The 27,559-nt window shown below is 38.4% G+C and overlaps 1 protein-coding gene across 2 annotated transcripts in view; it reads right to left on the minus strand.

Annotated features, from left to right (window-relative positions):
- Positions 1-27,559, minus strand: part of sardh (sarcosine dehydrogenase) — a 67,425-nt gene that overhangs the window by 25,317 nt on the left and 14,549 nt on the right. For both annotated transcript variants that reach the window (XM_049468820.1, XM_049468821.1), the window contains 3 exons: positions 25,547-25,651; positions 16,274-16,403; positions 4,880-4,966 (listed from right to left, as the gene is read on the minus strand). In XM_049468820.1, coding sequence (XP_049324777.1) covers positions 4,880-4,966; positions 16,274-16,403; positions 25,547-25,651 — 322 coding nt within the window. The remainder of the gene's footprint in view (positions 1-4,879; positions 4,967-16,273; positions 16,404-25,546; positions 25,652-27,559) is intronic.

Consider the following 27,559-nt stretch of genomic DNA (forward strand, 5'->3'; position numbering starts at 1 on the left):
GTTCCCCTGCATACTGATGATCCTCACAACACACACACACACACACTGAGGGGCAGAACAAGAGCTGTAATTAGATGTTCAGTATTGTTCTCTACTTGTCGAACGTCTCGATGCAAAGCCTTTCCATAAAGAATTGAAGAGCACATTTCATTTAACACACGAGACTACAATTCCCATCAGGCCTCAGCACGGCAAATTACATAACTAGAAGTGTATGATGTATTGTTACTGGTGTAACCGTGACTATCGCTACAAGTGACTTTTATTGTGGCATTATCTCTTTGTTCATTGGCACTAGTAATTTTACTTTCCGATTAACTGTTTGATGCACAGCAAAAAGGCAAGTGTTAAATTAACTCCCTTTTTAACTCACATTTGTATTTCTTTAACTTCCTTAATTTTTACACTAACACTGGAAGAGTTATAAAATTTATAAATAAAAAAGGAGATCAGTCAATTGATATGACTTTTTATTATTTAATTATTCTTCAGGACCGGTTAGCGTGTAATTTTCCATTGTATTTCTTAGTGCATTACCAACACTTTATCACAATTTACTGTACAGAGGATGGTAACTTGCTCTTATAGCCTACAATATATTGGCTACACAAACAACCATTAAACAAAATATAACACAAAACCCAATGGAAGGTAGCCCTGATGGGCAAGATTTCACACTGATGGTAAGTTAGGATCTGGGGGAGACACCCATTATGCAAATAACGTGTTTAATTGGGCGGAGTTTAATGAAATCTCTGTGGAGTTGGCCAGTATTTATTGGGTTTAGTGGGATTAACATTGAAATATTCAACTCTGTCAAATAACTCCAACACTGGACACCATTTAACACTGAAAGAGTTAAAATTACACTTTGAGAGTGAAAATCAACTCCCAGCTGATTAACTCTGAAATTTCAACTCTCCTGTTTTTGCTGTGTAGTTTGTACAGCTGACATTTATTTTGACACAGTGTTACGACCCTATAGGTCATAATTGCTGATTGTTTTTTTTTTCTTTCTGTTTGAGTGTGTCTTCCTACTGCAGGTTACTGCGTGATGCAATTTAACCAAACTGGTTGGTCACCACCAGGGGGAACCAACCATAAAAGGGAACAGGAACAGGAAGTGCGAGGGTGGTGCTTGGCTTCCAACATGGCTCCTGTGTGTTCCTGGTTCCCTGCCGCATGGTCTACCCAAAGTTTGTAGCCTGTTAAAGTGTTAGAACTAAGCTGATGGTAAAATCATGTTCTTTGGTGTTGTTTCTGGTCTCTCAGTGGGGAGAAAATAAGCTTATTCTTACAAGTTCTCTCAGTGGGAGAAAGAGTTTACTTTTCTATGTTTTCTCTTGGTTTGTTTAATTAGGGAGTTAGGTTAGTGATTTGTATTTCATTTTCTTTTCTTTGTTAGTTAAGTTAGTTTTCTTAATCTTGAAGTTAGTTTTGTTTTGTTTATTATTTTCTCCTTCATCCCTAACTGTTATTTCCCCTTTGATTTAAGCCTTGTATTCTTTACAATTTATTAAATAAACTAAACCTTTTGACTAACAGGAGTATGTGTGGTTGGGGAACCAGGAGGGCATGGGGGCCTCTTTTTTATGTTACGGGCTGACCTAGACCAGGTCGTAACAGTCTTTTTGTATTAGTTACTTTTATTTTAATATGTCTGATTGTTTATTTGTATTAGTTATTTTACTTTCAGATGGCCAGCTGGTTTGTTTGTATAAGTGACTTTTATTTTGTAGGATTGACTTTTATTTTGAATTGGGCAGTTTGTTAATTTGCATTGATAACTTATTTTGACACGGTTTGTAGTAGTGACTTGTTTTGATGTAGTCTGTTTACTTGACTGTATTAGTGGCTTTTATTTTAACACAATAATGACTTATAGTCACAGTCTGTTTGTATTTGTGACTTTTATTTTGACACAGCATGTTTTTTGTGAGATTTTGCCATGGCCTGTTTTTATTTGTATTCATGACTTTTATTATGATTCTGTTTGTTGGTATTGGTGACTTTTATTTTGACATCTCCAACTGATTATCCTAGGACTCCATTAGAAACTTCTACAACTCCATGTTAAGACACATCTCTATGTGTAGCTCAATCACAGAAAAATACAGATAAAATATATTACTCTGTAAGGTGAACAGATCCTCTTAGAGAATATTAGGAAAACTGATGATGAGGCAGCTAGATTTAGACACTATATCTGCTTAAAAAGACTGGAGAACCACTCTCTTTCTCTCTCTTTCTCTCTCTATCTCCTTCTCACTATACACAGCTCTGGAAAAAATGAAGAGAGCACTTCAGTTTCTGAATCAGTTTCTCTGATTCTGCTATTTATAGGTTTATGTTTGAGTAAAATGAACATTGTTGTTTTATTCTATAAACTACAGACAACATTTCTCCCAAATTCCAATTAAAAATATTCTCATTTAGATCATTTATTTACAGAAAATGAGAAATGGCTGAAATAACAAAAAAGATGCAGAGCTTTCAGATCTCAAATAATGCAAAGAAAACAAGTTCATATTCATAAAGTTTTAAGTTCAGAAATCAATATTTGGTGGAATAACCCTGGTTTTCAATCACAGTTTTTTTTATCCATCTTGGCATCATGTTCTCCTCCACCAGTCTGACCATAGACTGTGTATAGCTGGACAGAGCATTGTCTCTTTTAGAAGCAAAGCCACCATGGGTTGGGCGCTCCCTGCTGTTCGGTTGCAAAAAGCTGTGTAACCCCACCCATCCCCATAGGTTTCAATGGCAAAACAGACTATCACATTTTTTCTTATATACTGTAATTCTACCTCCTTTATTTAAATGCAACAGCTAGTGTAACCTCTGCTTATATTGTCACATTTTTATATCCCCAGAATTCGTTTTTAGCGCTATTCAGCTCTATTCAAAAAGGTGTGGTTACTGTAAAAGGGTTGGTTATGGGCGGGACCAATAACAGACCAGCAGCTTCGCTCCACTCCGCTCTGCAGTCTGTGACCGTGAGGCAGCCCTCAGGGGCGGGGTTATTTAAATGAGTAGGCTGTCTCTCCACAGTCTTTCTCTCTCCTCTGGTTTCTACTGCGCAGACTCGGGTATCAGGATCGCCAACATGGTGGAAGATTTTGGCTTCATTTTCATTAAATGAATGGGAGCGGCGACACAACGTCCATCTTTTTTTACAGTCTCACACTGCTTTTAGATAACTTTATGCTGCTTTTTAGTAATTTGGTAAAATCAAAGAAACCTCATAATTTTTAAGCGCTCTCTTATTTTTTCCAGAGCTGTATTGCTGTATTTCTCTCTCTCTCTCTCTCTCTCTCTCTCTTATTCTCTTTCTCTCTTATTCTCTTTCTCTCTTATTCTCTTTCTCTCTTATTCTCTTTCTCTCTTATTGCCTAAATTTCCTTCGGGATAAATAAAGTATCTATCTATCTCTCTATCTCTCTATCTCTCTATCTCTCTATCTATCTATCTATCTATCTATCTATCTATCTATCTATCTATCTATCTATCTCTCTATCTATCTCTCTATCTCTCTATCTATCTATCTATCTATCTATCTATCTATCTATCTATCTATCTATCTATCTATCTATCTATCTCTCTCTCTCTCTCTCTCTCTCTCTCTCTCTCTCTCTCTCTCTCTCTCTCTCTCTCTCTCTCTCTCTCTCTCTCTCTCTCTCTCTCTCTCTCTCTCTCTCTCTCTCTCTCTCTCTCTCTCTCTCTCTCTCTCTCTCTCTCTCTCTCTCTCTCTCTCTCTCTATCTCCAAAAAAGGACAAATTGTTATTTTGAATTTTTTGTTTGGAGCAGCTAAGTTAGCGATCTGGTGCACTAGAAAAAATAAGATCAAAGGAAATGAAGGGACAAATCCGGTGTTAATGGTGAGAGGATTGATTTTAAAAAGGTTAAAACTAGAATATGCATATCATGAGCTGAATGGTGATGTGGAATCTTTCTTTTTAAAATGGGGGGTTGGGGGATATATTTGTGAATCAGATGAGCAGTGTGGCTTTATGTTTAATTTGTGATGTAAGACATTTTTGGTGGTGGGATGTGGTTTTTCATGGTGTACCAAATCTGAAGTACTTTTAAAACAAGTATGAAGTAAATTAATGTATGAAATTATATAAAGGTGTTTTAAAAGTCAAAAAAAAAAAGTCTCTCTCTCTCTCTCTCTCTCTCTCTCTCTCTCTCTCTCTCTCTCTCTCTCTTATTCTCTCTCTCTCTCTCTCTCTCTCTCTCTCTCCCTCTCCCAGGTGTAGATGAATAGAGCTTGTGGAATATGAGTATCTGTGAGTTCTACAGCTTTGCATCATTACAGCTGGAATAAATGATTCAGCAGCAGCACTATAGGAAATATCACACACTTACAGGAGTGATGTAAGAGCTACACGCACACACGCAATGGTTTCAGAAAGTCTTGTTGTGATATTTCTAACATTCCCCATATGCATTAAATGCTACACATATAAAAAGCCCAAATGTTATATATTTAAAATAATAATAAAAAAACAACTTTACATTTGAAAAAATATCAGGATCACATTGAGTTTAAGCTGTTAAGCTTTCAAATGCTGGTCATTTCCAAACCCTAATGTGAGACACAGATGCAGGGGTGTTTTTTTGAGATGTGTGAATAGAAATATGTGTGTGTGTGTGTGTGTGTGTACATACAATTTTAGAAGAAAAATATTCTGACCTTGATAGGTATTTTGTTTTGCCAAAACTCTTTTATCAATTGTGTATAAAACAACAGAGAAAAGTTTTGGTATACCAATACTTTTGGTATTGTTCTATTCACTACAGAGACTGTGTGTGTGTGTGTGTGTGTGTGTGTGTGTGTGTGTGTGTGTGTGTGTGTATGTGTGTTTTATTAACTACCTGCACTGTTGAATCCACAGCCCAGGAAAAAGCCTCGGACTTCAGGAGCCTCACCCATTAATGGCTTGTGGTCCGCAGTGAAGGATTCTGGGAAAAAGAAACAAAACAAGCATGTGGTCTGAGGTTGTAGAGTAATATTACAGGATTTTACATCAATATGCAACTAATATTCACGCAGTGTGTTATGCAGTGTTACACAGCTGGAAAGAGATCTCGGCCAAGGTGCAGCTCCAACCAAGTTCTTTAGTGCAGCAGTAGTGATCCTGCATAGATTGATGGTCGCCATTAATGACTGGAGCATCACAATTATCCTGAAGCTGCTATTTTAAAACTGCACTCTGTATGTTTTTTGATAGATAGATACTTTATTGATCTTCAAGGGGAAATTCTACACATCCAGCAGCAGGTATGTATAATACACAAAGTTACAAAAGGATAAAATATAACAATACATATAAATACAATAAAATAAAAAATTAAATGTAAAGTTTAAAAGTATAGTCTTTAGTGTGTGTGTGTAACGGAGAATGGAGGCAGTGCAGTTGAACACAATAGATAGTGAACACCAGTTGATGTGCATAAAGTGAGGATAACTGATGTCAGCCATACAGAAAGTGCAAATACACAGTTATATAATAATTTAAATGTAGCAGTGCAAAAGATATGTAAACAGTAGATGATTGAATTAGTGAATGAACTACTAGTGAAAAATAGGGTAGAACTATAAAAATAGTGTTATGGGCATCAGCAAGACTGAGAGTGTGTCCAAATATGGGGGTGTGTCCATGGTGTGGCCAGAGTTGCCGGAATGAAAAAGTGTCACAGAGTCTTCAGTTTGCTTTGCTGAGAGGAGTTGAACAGTCTTATATCCTGAGGGACAAAAGACTTTCGGAGTCTGTCTGTGGAGCAGGACTGGGACAGCAGTCTGCCGCTGAATGAGCTCCTCTGCCTGGTGATGGTGCTGTGCAGAGGATGGTGAACATTGTCCATGATGTTCAGCAGCTTACTGAGGGCTCTCCTCTCTTCCAGTGGTGTTTAGGACTCCAGCTCTAATCCCAGCACAGAAACAGCTTTCCTCACCAGCCTGTCCAGTCGTCCAGCATCCCTCCCCAACACACTACAGCGTAAAAGAGGACGCTGGCTACCACAGACTGGTAGAACATCAGCAAGAGTTTCTGGCAGATGTTAAAAGACCTGAGCATTCTGAGAAAGTACAGTCTGCTCTGTGCCTTCCTGTAGAGGGAGTCAGTGTTCACTGACCAGTCCAGCCTATCGTCCAGGTGCACACCAAGGTATCTGTAGGATTTGACCATCTCGATATCAACCCCCTCGATGGAGATTGGCTGCTGAGCAGAGGGCGTGGACCTCCTGAAGTCTATGCACATCTCCTTGGTTTTGGAGATGTTCAGCTGCAGATGGTTCATCTTGCACCACACCACAAATTCCTCAACCAGGGTTCTGTGCTCTCTCTCATCACCATTACGCACACACCACACGATTGCAGTGTCTTCAGAGAACTTCTGCATGTGGCATGTCTGATGAAGTCTGATGTGTACAGTGTGAACAGGACTGGAGAGAGAACAGTCCCCTGTGGTGCTCCTGTGCTGCTGATCACTGTATCAGAGGAGCAGTCTCTGATCCTGACATGTTGTGGTCTCCCAGTAAGGTAGTCAGTGATCCAGGTGACCAGGTGCATGTCCACCTCCATCTTCATCATCTTGTCTCTCAGCAGTAGGGGCTGGATGGTGTTGAAGGCACTGGAAAAGTCGAAGAACATAACCCTCACAGCACCGCCCCCCTTGTCCAGATGAGAGTGAGCTCTGTGCAGAAGATAGAGGATGGCATCTTCCACTCCCACCTTTTCCCAGTACTCAAACTGCAGTGGGTCCTCAGCATGGTGGACCTGAGGTCTGAGGTGGTCCAGCAGCAGTCGCTCCATGGTCTTCATCACGTGAGATGTCAAAGCAACCCGCCTGTAGTCATTCAGCTTCTTCGGGTGTGCCTTCTTGGGAAATGGAATGAGGCCGGTTGTCTTCCACGTGGCAGGAACCCTTCCTAGACGCAGACTCAGGTTAAACACATGTTGGAGGGGCTCACCCAGTTGAACAGCACATGCCCTGAGCATTCTGGCGCACACTCTGTCCTGGCCAGCTGCCTTCCTGGGGTGAAGTCTCCTCAGCTGTCTCCTGAATTGGTCTGCAGTAAAGGTTGGTGGACTGGAGGAGCTGTTTTGTCTGCCAGCTGACAATGTTGACGGTGGTGATGACGATGAAGATAGTGGAGGTGACGGTGATGGTAGTGGTGATGATTAAGATAATGGAGGTGAGGGTGGTGTTGATGATGATGAAGATGGAGGTGAGGGTAATGGTAGTGATGATGAAGATTGTGGAGTTGGAGTTGAAGGTGATGGAGATGATGATGACGATGATGATGAAGATGGAGGTGAGGGTGATGCTGCAGGAGAGTAAGAGGAGGGGGCAGCAGGAGCAGGACAGTCAAACCTAAACCTGTAAAAGGTGTTAAATTGGTTTGCTCTGTCCACACCTCCTTCTACTGGGTTGCAGCTGTTGTTCTTGCACCCAGTGATGGTTTACATCGCACCTCCTTTTCTAACTTTTTCCTGTAAGACTCCTTGCTTTCTTTCAGACGAACCTTGAGTTCCCACTGTACGCGCTTCAGCTCTACCAAATTTCCATCTTTGAATGTCCTCTTCTTTTGGTTTTACTTTTAGAAGTAATATATTAGATGTAACCAGGACTACTGCTTTGAATTTTAAAGAAAAAACCTACACACTGCTGCTTTAAGGTAAATCTGCTACATAACCGTGCTTAAAATCAAGAGCTTCACTGAAAAGCTAGAGCAACCTGTATTATTTTAAAGAGAGCACTGATATCTGACAATGACAAAACTGGTTGAAGCCCAGTATTAAGAGCCACTGGAAACACTGGGTGTAATGGAGAACAAGATTTCACCATTATTCCACATGAGAGAGAACAGCCAGATCATCTGCTCTTACAGAGAGAGAGAGAGAGAGAGAGAGAGAGAGAGAGAGAGAGAGAGAGATGAAGTAGAAGTGTGGACACAAAGACAACAGAGAGCAGAGCAAGGCTGGAAACATCATTTATTCATCCCTCCATCTCTCTATCACTCTCTCTTCTCTTCTCAAACCCCACATACACAGACCATAAACACTAGAGACTCCAATACAACCAAACACCAAAACCACTGAGCCCTACTGAGCTCCTCTCAGACACCGCTGGGAAATAAAGAGCTGAAAATACTGTGTTAAACCTAAGCCTGAGAGTGGTTAGGTATATGGTGTATAGGGTACTATAGATTAGTATTAGAAAATATAGGGCAGTATATGGTAGTATATGGATGTATAAGTGGATAAAATATAGTATGGTAAGTACATGGTAATAAATGGTAATAGAGGGTAGTATATGGCATATAGGTTCTATATTGTTGAGCATATACGAAGTATATAGGTATATATACAGTTGTGGTCAAAAGTTTACATACACTTGTAAAAAAACATAATGTTATGGCTGTCTTGAGTTTTCAATAAGTTCTACAACTCTTATTTTTCTGTGATAGAGTGATCGGAACACATACATGTTTGTCACAAAAAACAGTCATAAAATTTGGTTCTTTCATAAATTTATTATGGGTCTGCTGAAAATGTCACCAAATCTGCTGGGTCAAAAATATACATACAGCAACATTAGTATTTGGTTACATGTCCCTTGGCCATTTTCACGGCAACTAGGCGCTTTTGGTAGCCATCCACAAGCTCCTGGCAAGCTTCAGGTCGAATGTTTGACCACTCTTCTTGACAGAATTGGTGCAGTTCAGCTAAATGTGATGGTTTTCTTGCATGAACCCGTTTCTTTAGCACTGTCCACATGTTCTCAATGGGGTTTAAGTCAGGACTTTGGGAAGGCCATTCTAAAACCTTAATTCTAGCCTGGTTTAGCCATTCCTTTACCACTTTTGATGTGCGTTTTGGGTCATTGTCTTGTTGGAACACCCAACTGCGCCCAAGACCCAACCTTCGGGCTGATGGTTTTAAGTTTTCCTGCAGAATTTGGAGGTAATCCTCCTTCTTCATTATCCCATTTACTTTCTGCAAAGAACCAGTTCCACTGGCAGCAAAACATCCCCAGAGCATAATACTACCACCACCATGCTTGACAGTAGGCATGGTGTTCCTGGGATTAAAGGCCTCACCTTTTCTCCTCCAAACATATTGCTGGGTGTTGTGGCCAAACAGCTCAATTTTTGTTTCGTCTGACCAGAGAACTTTCCTCCAGAAGGTTTTATCTTTGTCCATGTGATCAGCAGCAAACTTCAGCCGAGTCTTAAGGTGCCTTTTCTGGAGCAAGGGCTTCTTTCTTGCACGGCAGCCTCTCAGTCCATGGCGATGTAAAACACGCTTGACTGTGGAGACTGACACCTGTGTTCCATCAGCTTCCAAATCCTTGCAGACCTGCTTCTTGGTGATTCTTGGTTGACTCTTGACCATCCTGACCAATCTCCTCTCGGCAGCATGTGATAGCTTGCGTTTTCTTCCTGATCGTGGCAGTGACACAACTGTTCCATGCACTTTATACTTGCGTATAATTGTCTGCACAGTTGCTCTTGGGACCTGTAGCTGCTTTGAAATGGCTCCAAGTGACTTCCCTGACTTGTTCAAGTCAATAATTCGCTTTTTCAGATCCACACTGAGTTCCTTTGACTTTCCCATTGTAGCTTTTGTAGCTGAGTCTAATCACTGGGTCAAATGAGCCCTATTTAAATGGGCTCATGAGAAGTCAACAGCTGTAGTCAATCAGAATCACTTACAAGAAGTGAAGAGGCCATGACATGAAGCTAATTTGATTGACACAACTCGCTACATCACCAAAATTGACAAATTTTGTTGCTGTATGTATATTTTTGACCCAGCAGATTTGGTGACATTTTCAACAGACCCATAATAAATTTATGAAAGAACCAAATTTTATGACTGTTTTTTGTGACAAACATGTATGTGTTCCGATCACTCTATCACAGAAAAATAAGAGTTGTAGAACTTATTGAAAACTCAAGACAGCCATAACATTATGTTTTTTTACAAGTGTATGTAAACTTTTGACCACAACTGTAGGTATATAGGGTACTATAGTGTAGTAAATGGAGGTATAGAGTAGTATAGGTTAGTATATGGATGTATAAGGGGTTATAGGATAGTATAAGGTAAGTACATGGTAATAGATGGTAATAGGAGCAGTATAGGGTGTATATTGTTGTATAAGGTAGTATAGGGTATTATATGGATGTATAGGGGATAATAAAGGTAGTACAGAGTAAGTACATGGTAATAGAGAGTAGTATAGGATGTATATTGGTGTATATGGTAGTATAGGGTATTATATGGATGTATTGGGGATAATAAAGATAGTAGAGAGTAAGTACATGGTAATAGATGGTAATGAGAGTAGTATAGGATGTATATTGTTGTAAAGGGTAGTATAGGGTATTATATGGATGTATAGGGGATTATAGAATAGTAGAGAGTACATACATAGTAATAGATGTAATGGGAGTAGTATAGGGTGTATAGGGTGTATATTGTTGTATAGGGTAGTATATGGTATTATATAGATGTATAGGGGATTATAGAATAGTAGAGGGTAAGTGCATGGCAATAAGTGGTAATAGAGGGTAGTATCAGGTGAATATTGTTTTATAGGGTAGTATATGGATGTATAGGGGACTAAAGGATTGTAGAGGGTAAGTACATGGTAATAGAGGGTAGTATAGGGTATACAAGGTGTATATTGTTGTATAGGGCAGTATAGGGTATTATATGCATGCATAGGGGATTATAGAATAGTAGAGGGTAACTACATGGTAATAGAGGGTAGTATAGGGTATACAAGGTGTATATTGTTGTATAGCATAGTATATGGTATTATATAGTTGTATAGGGGATTATAGAATAGTAGAGGGTAAGTACATGGTAATAGAGGGTAGTATAGGGTATACAAGTACATGGTAATAGAGAGTAGTATAGGATGTATATTGTTGTATAGGGTAGTATAGGGTATTATATGGATGTATAGGGGATAATAAAGATAGTAGAGGGTAAGTACATGGTAATAGAGGGTAGTATAGGGTATACAAGGTGTATATTGTTGTATAGGGCAGTATAGGGTATTATATGCATGTATAGGGGATTATAGAATAGTAGAGGGTAAGTACATGGTAATAGAGGGTAGTATAGGGTATACAAGTACATGGTAATAGAGAGTAGTATAGGATGTATATTGTTGTATAGGGTAGTATAGGGTATTATATGGATGTATAGGGGATAATAAAGATAGTAGAGGGTAAGTACATGGTAATAGAGGGTAGTATAGGGTATACAAGGTGTATATTGTTGTATAGGGCAGTATAGGGTATTATATGCATGTATAGGGGATTATAGAATAGTAGAGGGTAAGTACATGGTAATAGAGGGTAGTATAGGGTATACAAGGTGTATATTGTTGTATAGGGCAGTATAGGGTATTATATGCATGTATAGGGGATTATAGAATAGTAGAGGGTAAGTACATGGTAATAGAGGGTAGTATAGGATGTATATTGTTGTATACAGACATATAGGTTAATATAGAGAGTTTAGGGTAGTATATATGGGGTAATATGGGGTAATAGAGGGCATTAAAGGGTAAAAGATACAAGATCTTCCGTTTCCTCACAACTGCATCAACTCTCTAGATAGTTTTGGACAGTTTCAGGCTTCAGTGTGAGATTTATCCTGACAAACCCCACCCTGATACTACATCAGAGACCCCATACACAGAGCTGAGTGTGTGTGTGTGTGTACTCACAGTTTTCAGTGAGTCTCAGGAGAGACCCTGCAGAACAAGCTGCTCATCACTGACTCTGAACCACCAGCCCTGAACCCAAACCACCACATGAAGAAGCAGCAATAAAGCTGAGCCAGCGTCGGAGATGGAGTGGATATAGTGCGCCGGCCTGGCCGGGGAATACAGCAGCAAGTGTGTGTGTGTGTGAGTGTGTGGGAGACAGAGAGAAAGATTTATAAGAGACTTTGCTCTTTAAATAACTAAGAAAATACTGTGGGCCAAGAGGTGAGATATTAATAATGCAAGTTTACACATCGACTGAACTCAGAAGATACTCTGGATAATATAAAAACATGATATGTATCATTTTTAACACCTATAGTAAGTAGCATTACTCAGCTAGCTAATATGTTCATCAGCTACATAATGTGCTATTTGTTCTTTTTATTTGTGTTATCGTTTCTCATTTACACTGGTTATCAACTTTAGTATACTGCAGTATAGGAAAGTATAAGGTAGTTTAGGGTGCAAGAGGGTAGTATTGGAGGCATGAAGGAGTATAGAGTAGTATAGGGTATTAAAGGGTAATAAAGGATAGTATATGGTGTAGGTTGTTGTATAGGGGAGTATAGGGTGGTGCAGAGAGTATAGGACAGTATATGGATGTATAGGGGTTTATAGCATTGTATAGGGTAAGCACATGGTAATATAGAGCAATAGAGGGAAATATATAGAGTATAGGGTGTATAGGGTAATAGAGGGTAGTTGTACATTGTATATATGGTAGTATAGGGTAGTATATATAGAATAGGAAAGTATGTGGATGTATAGGAGATTATAGTGTAGTGATGGTAAGTACATGGTATTATAAAGAATAATATAGGGTGTCCATTGTTGAATAGGGCAGTATAGAGAGTATAGGGTAGTATATGGACTATAGGCTACTATAGAGAGTATATGCTAGTATATGGATGTATAGAAGATTATATGATAGTAGAAGGATATGGTACATGGTAGTACATAGCAATAGAATGTAGTTTATAGAGTATAGGGTGTAAAGGGTAATAGAGGGTAGTATAGAGTTTATATAATTGTATAGGGGAGAGTAGTATACCCTATATGACATTGACACTCCTACTGAATGCACTTAGCTACTTTAATTTACACCCATTGCTGACACATATGTGCAAATGCACACACATTACACCGTTTGTCAAGTCCCTGTAGATAAATATTGCCAAACAGATTAAGACTCTTTGAACCAGATAAAAAATAGAATATTGGCTACACAGGTACAAATCCCACTGGGGTACGAGTTCACCATTGTGGAGCAGTGGATCCAATCGTTCCAATTGCAAAAGGACAATGCTCGTCCACAAACTGCCACACTGCATGGAATTCCAGCACTTTCTTCTGGGTGCAACTATTTTTGCACCTCTCTTTCTTTGACGATGAGTGTATTCAACACATTTCTCAGCCAAATACTTACACCATTACACCCTCTACCACCAACACACACTATAGGTGATATTAGTGTAGAAACAGCAGGTCAGGATGATTCACTCTTCCAGCCCCCAGCAGGTGAACAGAGTCAGAACTCAGCACTGAAACGTCCCATAATAATCTCTCCTCACCAGAACAGAGGCACAGAGGATCCTCACTACACTGATACAGATTGAGAGTAAAGGCAGGAGAGCTGGTCTGATGGCGGGGGGCAGTGTGTGGGCGTGACCTGCAGTGGAAGCGCTGGGAGGACGGCATTTCACACCTGTCAGCTCCCATTACTGACAACCTGAGCCCAACAGGTAGCACTGCAGCACTGAAGACACGCAGAGAATCCGCACGCAGCCAATCCGCACGCAGCCAATCTGTTCGCAGCCAATCCGCACGCAGCCAATCCGCACGCAGCCAATCCGCACACAGCCAATCCGCACACAGCCAATCCGCACACAGCACTCTAACTCGCCAGCCTTCTAATCATTTTCACCTGGTCCTCCTAGTATTAATAGCCACCTGTTCCTGTTCCAAGTTACCCAGTATTGAATTTATTGATTTAGCTCTTCTACCCTGTCTTTTCTTTGCTTTTTTGTTATCAACCCTTTTTTTGTATATTTGACCACTCTTTTTACAATGCCCTTTGTTGTTTGTTAGTTTTCTAGTTGTGACCTGTTTTTGTATTTTTTTACCACCCTTTTGTCTTTCCCTTTTTTTGCATCTGTTGGATATCCTGTGTATGACCTCTTTTTTCTCTGCTGACCTTTTTGTTACTGACCTTGCCTGTCCCTTACCGTTCCTATAGATTGAACCCTTTATTTAATAAATTCTGTGTTTGGTATCCGCATGTGTATGTCCTAATGCTGCACTCCTGTATTATAACGTAAACCCCACGCAACTGAGCAAATTAATCAGCACAGAAATTAAACCAATAGTCGCGCTCGACAGGTAACAACAAGGGCGGCGAATCCCGACTTCAGCAGAGATTCAACAGCTTGACATTCTGTTGTTGTTGAGATGATTATGCAAACATCTGGCTGTCAGTAGGAAAAATGCTGTGTGAGAGAATTTACACGTCGTAAAGGTCAGAGCGCTATAAACACTGTGATCAAATACACATTTACATACTCAGATACGTCTCACGCAAATGTCAGCGTTTGAGAACATTTGCGATTAAACGGTAATTTCTGCAGGTTTTAGAGCTTGTGTTTGTAAAGGTTTGTAAATGAGTGTTAATAAGTGTAACATTACAGGTGGTGAAGGTCAAACTGGGAATTTTGAAAGGCCTGTTTTTGTCAGGAAAATATCAAAAATGTCTATAGAGAGAGATGTAACACAATTGGAAGGTTTAGGCCCTGTAGTTTTTGTACTGTATTTAAAATCCTTTAATTGTTCCAAAAAATCATCAGTGCTCCTTATAATCTAGTGCTCCTTATGTATGAATTCTACCAGTCAGGTATTAAGGAGCAGTAAAGCCACTCTGCTGAAGTACAGGGTTATATGGGTGAGTTTTCTGTGAAGTTTCTCCAGCACTAAGGCTGGGTGCAGCAGCATTAGCATTAGCCGCTTACCACAACGCTAAGCGCTAGCTCTTTTATCATTCAGAGGTGAGTATATCGGACTGTAGTTTGCGTGTTTATCGTGTTAAAACAAACTACGTGGGACAAACCGCTAGCTAATATCGCCCTGACTTACCAGAACACTTAGGGTTCCTCAGTCTAGCACTGGCGGATGGCATTTTAAGCCCGCTAGCACTGTGGTTAGCGGCTAATGTTAATGCTGCTGCACTCATAGTGCTGGGAAAACTTCACTGAAAACTCACCCTTAGACAAAATATGGAAAATCTAAGCTTACAGTAAAAAACAGAAGCCCTTTAATCACCCAAAATAACAGTTTTAAGAAATCTGTGTAGATTAACATCCAGCGCTCGATTAACTTGTTTGAAAAGGTTTTTATGTATTGCAGTTTAATTTACTTAAACACTTCCTCCAGATTCCCTAATAGAAGGGAAACATGTCAACACCCTTATTCACTTCAATGTAGGCATTCTTACTAGTGTTGCTCAATGTGCCTTATAATCTCATGCATCTTATAGCCTGAAAATTTGGAAATTTCTGGAAATTTGAAGAGACAACTTAATGCTTTCTGTGAGAAAATTAAAGCTTGGACCTATATATGGTCCTATATATACTTTTTTAGTATCCTATTGGTCTCACATATGTCTTAACAAGGTTTCATAGTAACATCTTAAAACATACAAATGTTTTGTGGTGACACTGTGGCATTTCTCTATTTTAAATATTTAAATTTTGAAATAATATTTCATTATTATTATTACCCTCCTGTTATGTTATGTTACATATTTGCAAAATTAAAAACTAAAACAAAATTGTAATGTTATGTTTCAATGTTAGGTAAAACTACTGTTTTATATTTTGGTCTTTTAAAAGTAATAAAGTAGTGAAACATTTAAAAAAGTTTGAATATTTATTTTAAACGAGTGAATTATCCTAATTGAGGATTACCTGTTAGAGGTAAAGAACACCACTGCACTAAATATTGATTGAATGATTAGTAATGGAGTTAATAAAAAAATATTTACACTGCTTGTTAGGATTTTATTGATAATTAAATATGCACCAGGTCAAATTGTCCTGGGAACACCATTATCGTTCCTGATAAATGAACATAACAGGAGGGTTAAAACAATCTCAGTTTTTCACTTGTTTTAACCTAAATTTGAGGTGCTTTTTAATCTTTAACCTTCTGCACTGTAGAGGGTAGAGTCCTCAAAATCCCTTGGCTGAGTGCTGGATGCATTTCTTGGTTGTATATAAAGGATCCTTTAATTTGGAACAGCATTTTATGGAGCCAAAAGATGCAGCTCAACTGAACTGCAGCCTAGACTTGGTTTCAGAAGAAGTCCTGGAAGATTCTGAAGTGGCTGTAGTAAATTTACCTTGCTTTTTTTCTAATAAACCTCATTTCTAATGGGAGCAAGAGATGAATTAGATCATTTTAAGCAGTGTGTGAGTGTATTTACCAGGTCCACAGACGGTGGATTTGATTCCGGTCTGCTCCAGTGCAGGAACTCTGTTGATGGCCCCCTCAATGTGCTGCATGAAAACGTCCCAGTCCAGATCAAACAGGCTGAAGGCAAATTTATCTGAAACCTGCATGAACAAAACATATGTAACAGTAGATTTAACAAAAATCTCATAAGTAATACATCAGATTATTGCAGCAGTTTTATAACATTATTGTATAACATTTTGACTTAAAAATTAATCATTTTGATGCTCCACTGACTGTAACAGAAGGAGAATGGAATATCTGCGATTCCCAATTCAGGCTGGAATGCTACTACAGCACTATGTATCTTTGGTGGAGTAGCACAAAAAAAGATCTCTCTTTAGAAACATATAACAATGTAAAACCATTTAGTCATTAGTATAAAATCCTGTAACATTACTCAACCAGATCAGTTCACACCTCAGTGTTTCTCTCACTTCAGATAGTACAACAGTATCTCTTCACCCCGTGCACGCAAAAATACAACTTAAACGTTTGAGAACCGCTATTGTAAAATGCACCCTAAAATTATTAGTTATTTATTATAGTCTTAGTCAAGACTTATTCTGATCTTCCAGTTGGAATATTATCTAACTCGCCGCTAATGTTAATATGTTAACGTTATGTTAACGTTAGTATGTTAGCTAGCTAGCCGCTAATGTTAGCTAGCTCTCTGTTAAACTTAGTTCTCTCCCTGATAATGTAGCTAACTTGCCGCTAACGTTAGTATGTTAGCTAGCTTGATGCTAATGTTAGCTAGCCCTCCGCTGACCTCTCAGCTGAAGTTCTCTCCTGGATTAGATGTTTACGGTGGGTCACTGTGCCTTCTGAACGCATTAAACGCACCGTCTGAAAATTGAACACCAAATCAAACCATCAAATTTACAGTAAATTTAAGACAATTTAAGACCTTAATTATCTGGATTTTAATTTAAGATATTTTAAGACTTTTTAAGAACAGGACCACAGGAACCCTGTAGTTACATTAATATTATTATCCGAGCCTGAGTAAAATGTGCAATTCATGCCTATCAATTAATTTTATAGTCAATATTAATTGTTGTTCTGCATCTGTTTAGATTATTATTAACTGGTTGAGTTTTTTTGTGGGCCACAAAACCCCTGATCTACCTAATGTTCTTTCTAACAATCCCATAATGCTAATGAATAAATATACATTATGTTAAGAAAGTGCTGTTAGATACTGATTGACTCTTTGTTTTAACTCCTGCATGACTCTCACTGACTCTCAGTGATGTTACTGCTGCTGCCGCTGTGTTAAAGCCGGGTCAGACTGTGGGTCTGATGTTCAGCTGAACCGTCTCTTTAAGGTGAGCTGGAGCAGGAGAATGTTAAAACGCCGCTGGGACTCTCACACAGACTGAAAGAGTGAGACAGATAGAGGGAAAGACAGGCCGGGAGCAAAGGTCATGATCCACCTGATCTGTGGCCAGTCAAAATATTTCCTTTTTTTATATACTTCACGCTTCATAAGTCATTCAGCTCTCACACCCAAACACAGAAACATAAAATAAACCCAGACCCTGCTGAGCAGAGTTTGTGTTCTACACTGATCTACTCTACTGAGCAGGTTAAAGATAAAACACACCCAGCGGTTCACTTTCTGGGTCAAGCGTGAAACAAAACACAGAATAAACACAGAACCAGTTAAAGAGAAAAAGAACTGCACAGTAAAGGGGTAGAGTATTCTTGATTTTTTAAAAATGTTTTGTCATATTTTTAGAGAATCATTATCGCAAAAATACTATGAAATATCATAATATAATTTTAGGGCCATATCGCCTACCCCTATTACATAGTAAATAATTAGGAAAGTGATCTATCAGATAATGAAGAAAAACCATTATGAATCATGTAATAACTTAAGAGTTATACATATTAACAAACCAAAATACTCTGTGAAGTATTAAGTTGCTCTTATCTGGTGAGCTGTTTTTTAACTTGTGGTTTCTGAGGCTGGTAACTCTGATAAACATATCCTGTACAACAGAGGAAACACTTGCTCTTCTATACTTTCCTGGGGTAGTCCTGATGAGTGCCAGTTTCATCACCATAATGTTTTTGATGGTCTTTGCTGTGATTGCAATTAAGGATACTTTCAAATTCTACTTTTCAGATCAACTGATCTGCATTTCTTTTTCAAGTATTTTTTTCTTCATTAAGTTGAATAGTTCTTGCTTCTCATAATCTGGATTAGAACATTACTGAAATATTCACTATTCACTGTATACCTGTAACTCTACCTCACTTCTTTACAACTAATGCTCTCAAACACTTTATTAAGAGACAAGAAATTTAAGTAATTACTGAAATACTAAATACTAAATACTGAAATTTAAGATAATTTCAGCACAGCTGTTAACTGAAAGCCTGAATTACAGATGACTCTACCTCATAAAGCTGACTGAGAAAATCCAGCTACTTATAAAATATAGAATATAAAATACAAAACATTTTGTATACTTAATAATGTTTATTATAGTTTTGATGAGTTTAGTATTAAACTATAGATAATTGTAAAATAATAAAGAACTACTGAAAATCTCCAGACTTTTGACTGGTACTAAATGGAGATGGAAAAGTGTGGCACAGTGTGTGGGAATAGCAGTTGGAAAGGACAGTTTTTGGACATTGGGGACAGTGTGTGAAAAGTGTGTGTGTGTAAAGTGTGTGTGTGTGTGTGTGAAAGGTGTGTGTGGGCACAGTGTGTACTGTGATATAAAAATAAAGCAGTAGATGGTCTGCAGGTGCTGTTGCCATGCGACCTGCTCTGTCCCGTCTCATTAGAGATTCACCTGGCTGAGAGGTGCAGGACGGTCCTGTTATTTATAAACACCAAACTGCTCCCAAACTACCCAACCATACAACCCCCCCAAATATTATTTAAACAATTATTAGAGGAAGGAAGAGACAGAGCACAGAGAGATAGAGACAGAGAGAAAGAGATACAGGTTCTAATACAGAGATAAGCATAATATAGATCATATAGCTTCAATATAATCTACACACATATCCAAACAGTCAATTACAATGGTAATTAATTTACTATGGTAATGCCAATAAAGCTTCTGTGAATTGAAGACAGAAAAAAATGAAGACAGAGAGAGAAAGAGAGAGAGAGAGAGAGAGAGAGAGAGAGAGAGAGAGGGAGGGAAAAGAGAGACGAACAGAGAAAAAGAGAGATAGAGAGAAAAGAGAGAGAGTGAGAGAGAGAGAGAGAGAGAGAGAGATAAGATCCCAGAGCCCCACACTGCACTAAGCCAACCTACGTACTGTATATCACAATATACATTATTACATAAACTATATGTACATTAATTTACTACTCTTTTCACAGATTGTAATTTATTTATTATCTTTCATTTTAGTCATGATTTAATTATTATTTTTGTATTTGTTGATTATTGTTTGCTTTGACATTCTGGATCATTGACTTCTGTTACAAATCTGATAAATTGTAATTTGTAATTTTTAATATCTCAGTTAAGGGTGTGCCATATCATATCGTATGTAATAATACAATACTAATAATAATACAATTTATTTGTAATTTTGTTGCAGTAGTAGTAGGATTTTTTTTTCATATTGCCAAGAGTATCGTTATTGCGAAAATACCATGAAATATCGTGATATTATTTTAGGGCCACATTGCCCACCTTTATTTGATAAAGAGAGAGAGATAGACACACACACATACACACACACACACACACACACACACACAGACACACACACACAAACACACACACACAAACACACACAAACACACATAAAACACACACAAACACACACAAACACACACAAACACACACAAACACACACATTTAGATACATCTGTGTGTGTTAATGGGTTAAATGGGTTTTTGTTCTCACACACGTCTGGTTGTCCAGATTCTCCGACTCATGTTGTAGAACACGATTACAGCAACATACCCTCAGGCACACACACACACACACACAAACACACAAACACAAACACAAACACAAACACAAACACAAACACAAACACAAACACACACAAACACAAACACAAACACACACAAACACACACAAACACAAACACAAACACACACATACACACACATACACACACATACACACACATACACACACATACACACACATACACACACATACACACACATACACACACATACACACACACACACATACACACACACATACACACACACATACACACACACACACACACACAAAGTGACACTAGGAATAAAACCCTTCATCTGTTAACAAGCAACAAGCAGCACACTCTTAAAAACAGGTTATTAAAAAAGTCAAAACATAAAACCACATTAGGTTCCAGTAGGAACCCTGTTTTTAATATAGAACCTTTTATATGGCTGTCATTACCATTTTATAACACTGACTTATTAACACTGTAATAATATACACTATACTACCAAAATGATTTGTTCTCCTGCATTGCTGTGTTTGGTGATGTGAGGGTTGGATGGATTTGCCATAAAAACTCTCTGGAGGTGTGTAGTGATGAACTCTGAAGCTACATATGAAGTTTGGAGGTGTGTAGTGATGAACTCTGAAGCTACATATGAAGTTTGGAGGTGTGTAGTGATGAACTCTGAAGCTACATATGAAGTTTGGAGGTGTGTAGTGATGAACTCGGATGAACTCTTAAGCTACATATGAAGTTTGGAGGTGTGTAGTGATGAACTCTGAAGCTACATATGAAGTTTGAAGGTGTGTAGTGATGAACTCTGATGAACTCTGAAGCTACATATGAAGTTTGAAGGTGTGTAGTGATGAACTCTGATGAACTCTGAAGCTACATATGAAGTTTGGAGGTGTGTAGTGATGAACTCTTAAGCTACATATGAAGTTTGGAGGTGTGTAGTGATGAACTCTTAAGCTACATATGAAGTTTGGAGGTGTGTAGTGATGAACTCTGAAGCTACATATGAAGTTTGGAGGTGTGTAGTGAGTGATGAACTCTGAAGCGACTTATGAAGTTTGGAGGTGTGTAGTGATGAACTCTGAAGCTACATGAAGTTTGGTGGTGTGTAGTGAGTGATGACCTCTTAAGCTACATATGAAGTTTGGAGGTGTGGAGTGAGTGACAAACTCTGAAGCTATATATAAGATGTTTGGAGGTGTGTAGTGATGAACTCTGAATCTACATATGAAGTTTGGAGGTGTGTAGTGATGAACTCTGAAGCTACATATGAAGTTTGGAGGTGTGTAGTGATGAACTCTGAAGCTACATATGAAGTTTGGAGGTGTGTAGTGATGAACTCTGATGAACTCTGAAGCTACATATGAAGTTTGGAGGTGTGTAGTGATGAACTCTGAAGCTACATATGAAGTTTGAAGGTGTGTAGTGATGAACTCTGATGAACTCTGAAGCTACATATGAAGTTTGGAGGTGTGTAGTGATGAACTCTTAAGCTACATATGAAGTTTGGAGGTGTGTAGTGATGAACTCTTAAGCTACATATGAAGTTTGGAGGTGTGTAGTGATGAACTCGGATGAACTCTGAGGCTACATATAAAGTTTGGAGGTCTGTAGTGATGAACTCTTAAGCTACATATGAAGTTTGGAGGTGTGTAGTGAGTGATGAACTCTAAAGGTACATATGAAGTTTGGAGGTGTGGAGGTGTGTAGTGAGTGATGAACTCTGAAGCTATATATAAGATGTTTGGAGGTGTGTAGTGATGAACTCTGAAGCTACATATGAAGTTTGGAGGTGTGTAGTGATGAACTCTGATGAACTCTGAAGCTACATATAAAGTTTGGAGGTGGGTAGTGATGAACTCTGATGAACTCTGAAGCTACATATGAAGTTTGGAGGTGTGTAGTGATGAACTCTGAAGCTACATATAAAGTTTGGAGGTGTGTAGTGATGAACTCTGATGAACTCTGAAGCTACATATGAAGTTTGGAGGTGTGTAGTGATGAACTCTGAAGCTACATATGAAGTTTGGAGGTGTGTAGTGATGAACTCTGATGAACTCTGAAGCTACATATGAAGTTTGGAGGTGTGTAGTGATGAACTCTTAAGCTACATATGAAGTTTGGAGGTGTGTAGTGATGAACTCTTAAGCTACATATGAAGTTTGGAGGTGTGTAGTGATGAACTCGGATGAACTCTGAGGCTACATATAAAGTTTGGAGGTCTGTAGTGATGAACTCTTAAGCTACATATGAAGTTTGGAGGTGTGTAGTGAGTGATGAACTCTAAAGGTACATATGAAGTTTGGAGGTGTGGAGGTGTGTAGTGAGTGATGAACTCTGAAGCTATATATAAGATGTTTGGAGGTGTGTAGTGATGAACTCTGAATGTTCATATGAAGTTTGGAGGTGTGTAGTGATGAACTCTGAAGCTACACATGAAGTTTGGAGGTGTGTAGTGATGAACTCTGAAGCTACATGAAGTTTGGAGGTGTGTAGTGAGTGATGAACTCTGAAGCTACATATGAAGTTTGGAGGTGTGTAGTGATGAACTCTGAAGCTACATATGAAGTTTGGAGGTGTGTAGTGATGAACTCTGATGAACTCTGAAGCTACATATAAAGTTTGGAGGTGGGTAGTGATGAACTCTGATGAACTCTGAAGCTACATATGAAGTTTGGAGGTGTGTAGTGATGAACTCTGAAGCTACATATAAAGTTTGGAGGTGTGTAGTGATGAACTCTGATGAACTCTGAAGCTACATATGAAGTTTGGAGGTGTGTAGTGATGAACTCTGAAGCTACATATAAAGTTTGGAGGTGTGTAGTGATGAACTCTTAAGCTACATATGAAGTTTGAAGGTGTGTAGTGATGAACTCTGATGAACTCTGAAGCTACATATGAAGTTTGGAGGTGTGTAGTGATGAACTCTTAAGCTACATATGAAGTTTGGAGGTGTGTAGTGATGAACTCGGATGAACTCTGAGGCTACATATAAAGTTTGGAGGTGTGTAGTGATGAACTCTTAAGCTACATATGAAGTTTGGAGGTGTGTAGTGATGAACTCTTAAGCTACATATGAAGTTTGGAGGTGTGTAGTGATGAACTCTTAATCTACATATGAAGTTTGGAGGTGTGTAGTGATGAACTCTTAAGCTACATATGAAGTTTGGAGTTGTGTAGTGAGTGATTAACTCTGAAGCTATATATAAGATGTTTGGAGGTGTGTAGTGATGAACTCTGATGAACTCTGAAGCTACATATGAAGTTTGGAGGTGTGTAGTGATGAACTCTGAAGCTACATATGAAGTTTGAAGGTGTGTAGTGATGAACTCTGATGAACTCTGAAGCTACATATGAAGTTTGAAGGTGTGTAGTGATGAACTCTGATGAACTCTGAAGCTACATATGAAGTTTGAAGGTGTGTAGTGATGAACTCTGATGAACTCTGAAGCTACATATGAAGTTTGAAGGTGTGTAGTGATGAACTCTGATGAACTCTGAAGCTACATATGAAGTTTGGAGGTGTGTGGTGATGAACTCTTAAGCTACATATGAAGTTTGGAGGTGTGTAGTGATGAACTCGGATGAACTCTGAGGCTACATATGAAGTTTGGAGGTGTGTAGTGATGAACTCTGAAGCTACGTATGAAGTTTGGAGGTGTGTAGTGATGAACTCTCAAGCTACATATGAAGTTTGGAGGTGTGTGGTGATGAACTCTTAAGCTACATATGAAGTTTGGAGGTGTGTAGTGATGAACTCGGATGAACTCTTAAGCTACATATGAAGTTTGAAGGTGTGTAGTGATGAACTCTGATGAACTCTGAAGCTACGTATGAAGTTTGGAGGTGTGTAGTGATGAACTCTGAAGCTACATATGAAGTTTGAAGGTGTGTAGTGAGGAACTCTGATGAACTCTTAAGCTACATATGAAGTTTGAAGGTGTGTAGTGATGAACTCTGATGAACTCTGAAGCTACATATAAAGTTTGGAGGTCTGTAGTGATGAACTCTTAAGCTACATATGAAGTTTGGAGGTGTGTAGTGATGAACTCTTAAGCTACATATGAAGTTTGAAGGTGTGTAGTGATGAACTCTGATGAACTCTTAAGCTACATATGAAGTTTGAAGGTGTGTAGTGATGAACTCTGATGAACTCTGAAGCTACATATAAAGTTTGGAGGTCTGTAGTGATGAACTCTTAAGCTACATATGAAGTTTGGAGGTGTGTAGTGAGTGATGAACTCTAAAGCTACATATGAAGTTTGGAGGTGTGTAGTGAGTGATGAACTCTGAAGCTACATATGAAGTTTGAAGGTGTGTAGTGATGAACTCGGATGAACTCTGAGGCTACATATGAAGTTTGGAGGTGTGTAGTGATGAACTCTGAAGCTACGTATGAAGTTTGGAGGTGTGTAGTGATGAACTCTCAAGCTACATATGAAGTTTGGAGGTGTGTAGTGATGAACTCGGATGAACTCTGAAGCTACATATAAAGTTTGGAGGTCTGTAGTGATGAACTCTTAAGCTACATATGAAGTTTGGAGGTGTGTAGTGAGTGATTAACTCTAAAGCTACATATGAAGTTTGGAGGTGTGGAGGTGTGTAGTGATGAACTCGGATGAACTCTGAGGCTACATATAAAGTTTGGAGGTGTGAAGTGATGAACTCTTAAGCTACATATGAAGTTTGGAGGTGTGTAGTGATGAACTCGGATGAACTCGGATGAACTCTGAGGCTACATATAAAGTTTGGAGGTGTGTAGTGATGAACTCTTAAGCTACATATGAAGTTTGGAGTTGTGTAGTGAGTGATTAACTCTGAAGCTATATATAAGATGTTTGGAGGTGTGTAGTGAGTGATGAACTCTGAAGCTACATATGAAGTTTGGAGGTGTGTAGTGAGCATGGCAATGATCCGAAACACACCTGAGACACTTTCACTAATGTTTGTAGAAGCAGTCCCAGCATGCCTAGCTGCTGCTTATAGGTTAAATACACCTGTGCACACGGAAGAGATTCAGCAACACCCGAGTTCAGTAAATTGGATTATAGTGTATATAGTATATACACCAGATAAAACACAGATAAAAAACATTTTTGAAGTAAAACTTTCCTCAGAGTGCAGGCGAGTCCACAGGGACACTTTAAAAACCTGTCTCACGAAGGCTGAAATTAGAAATGTGTGAACGCTCAGTCATCCCACCCCATAATTCCTCCCGCTTCACCGAGAACAAGTGTTTCCTTCAGTCTTGCTCTTTATAGAACATCACAGCAAATCCTGAGAAACTCTTACCTCCTCCCAAAAGATGGGGTTCTGCTCGTATCCTCCCACAGACAGAGCGTCACCCTGCAGACGGAGGTAGACTGAGGCATCATGGTCCCTCACATTGGGCATGTTCTATAACACACCAATACACACATCACACACACACACACATGACATTACATGTAAGTCCAGGAAACATACTGTGACACAACATCAGGTTTCAGATCAACTCTATCAGCACCATAGTTAAAAAACTCGGTACCACTTTAAAATAAGACTACCTAAGGGTTTACGAATGGTTTACAATTAGTTTATTAATGGTTACTAATTAGGTTGTAAAAAGCCTTAAAAATAAAAATGAGTGCATTAATAATCATCTATAACACATACGTAGAAAGGGCAACAATGACCTGTTGTTTGTCAAATAGTGAATCCACAGCCATTTATACTGTCGCCCTTTCTACGTTTGTGTTATAACTGATTATTAATGATTTTTAAGGCGTTTACAACCTAATTAGTAAACATTAATAAACTAATTGTAAACCATTTATAAACCCTTTTTTAAAGGTAGTCTCTACCCACGCAGGGTTTATAACACATTCATAAGCACATAATAATGTATTTATAAAGCATTAGAGCTTATGCCATTTCTCCCTACAAACAAATGTCAGTACAATTATTGATACTGTAATAAACAAGTCTCAAAATGAGTAAAGTAATATTTCTTGCCTTAAAATTACATAATTCCACTTGCTAAGTACTGCTGGGCGGCATGACCAAAATGCATATCACAGTATTTTTATTTTTTATTATTATTTTTATTTTTTATTTTTTTTGCATGACTGGGCTTTTATATAGGTTTGTGACCTACAAGCTTTAAATTAAGGCTTTGATTATTACTGGGTGTACTTTGTCCCACAAAATATATACACAATATATAAAAAAATCAGACTTTATTACAGAAAAAAAACAGCTGAAGAATGTAAACAATAGACCTTAAAAAGAGACACAACAACTTTAACAACTTTAACAATTTTAACACGGCTTTCTTTACAAAACTAAATATTGTAAATAAAGTTCCATAAACATTATAAACACATCATAAACATTATAAAAATGTATAAAAGCATTCAAAAGGGATATTTCTCAAAAGCTCTACATTATTTTTGAAGTCATTAGAGGCATAACTGTATTAAATTCAGCCACAATTCCCTTCTCTTTTCAGTTAACAAATACATTCAGTTCAGTGTGTATTAAAATGATCCTTCAATCTACAGTATTAATATATTTAAACAGAACTATAGTTACTGCTCTTGAAGCTTTTTTTGCACCTCGTATCCAGAGTCTTATTGAGTTTTATCACTTTTGCTAAAAAAATAAATGATTCTGTACTCAGGACCGATTCTGAGCTTTTTTTTTCGAGCTGTGGACTGAATGCGCAATTCTATTCCTCTCATTTCTCAGTGAATAATTGCTGTTTATACTGTTGTTTTTATTCTATTTTACTTGAATAAAACAAAACAACTTATACAGTGAGGAACAGCAGCAGGAGCTCCTCAGATAAAGTGCTGTTCTCATTTTTCTCCAGGCAGGACAGAGTGAGACGAGCGTTTGACTCCACCAGTTTTAATTTCCCCTCCGTTAAACCGGATGAACCGATATTCCTCCCAACACTAATCACCAAGTATTTGTTGGAGCTCAATCACTCTAGAGAACAATTCCACCAGTTCCACTGCTCCACAGCTCAATATACACCAGTTTTACACCACTATACCTCTTTAACCCATCTGGCATTAGATACGGTGCCGATAATTTCCCATTTATCTGCTCCAAGAATAATATATTCTACTGGCAACACATCTCTACATGAACAGGACATGCTTGTGCATGTTTGTGCATGTGCACTTCTTCGCAACAACAGCTGCAACTTAAAGTTGCTTTAATTTTTTTAAGGAGATATAATATTTATAATATTTTGAATAAGAATGCAGGGAGAATTTGAGATCATGTCATGATCTGAATGGTCAGATCTGCTGTGGC

This window comes from Astyanax mexicanus, chromosome 20, assembly GCF_023375975.1.
Source record: "Astyanax mexicanus isolate ESR-SI-001 chromosome 20, AstMex3_surface, whole genome shotgun sequence".
NCBI classification, from domain to species: Eukaryota; Metazoa; Chordata; class Actinopteri; order Characiformes; family Acestrorhamphidae; genus Astyanax; species Astyanax mexicanus.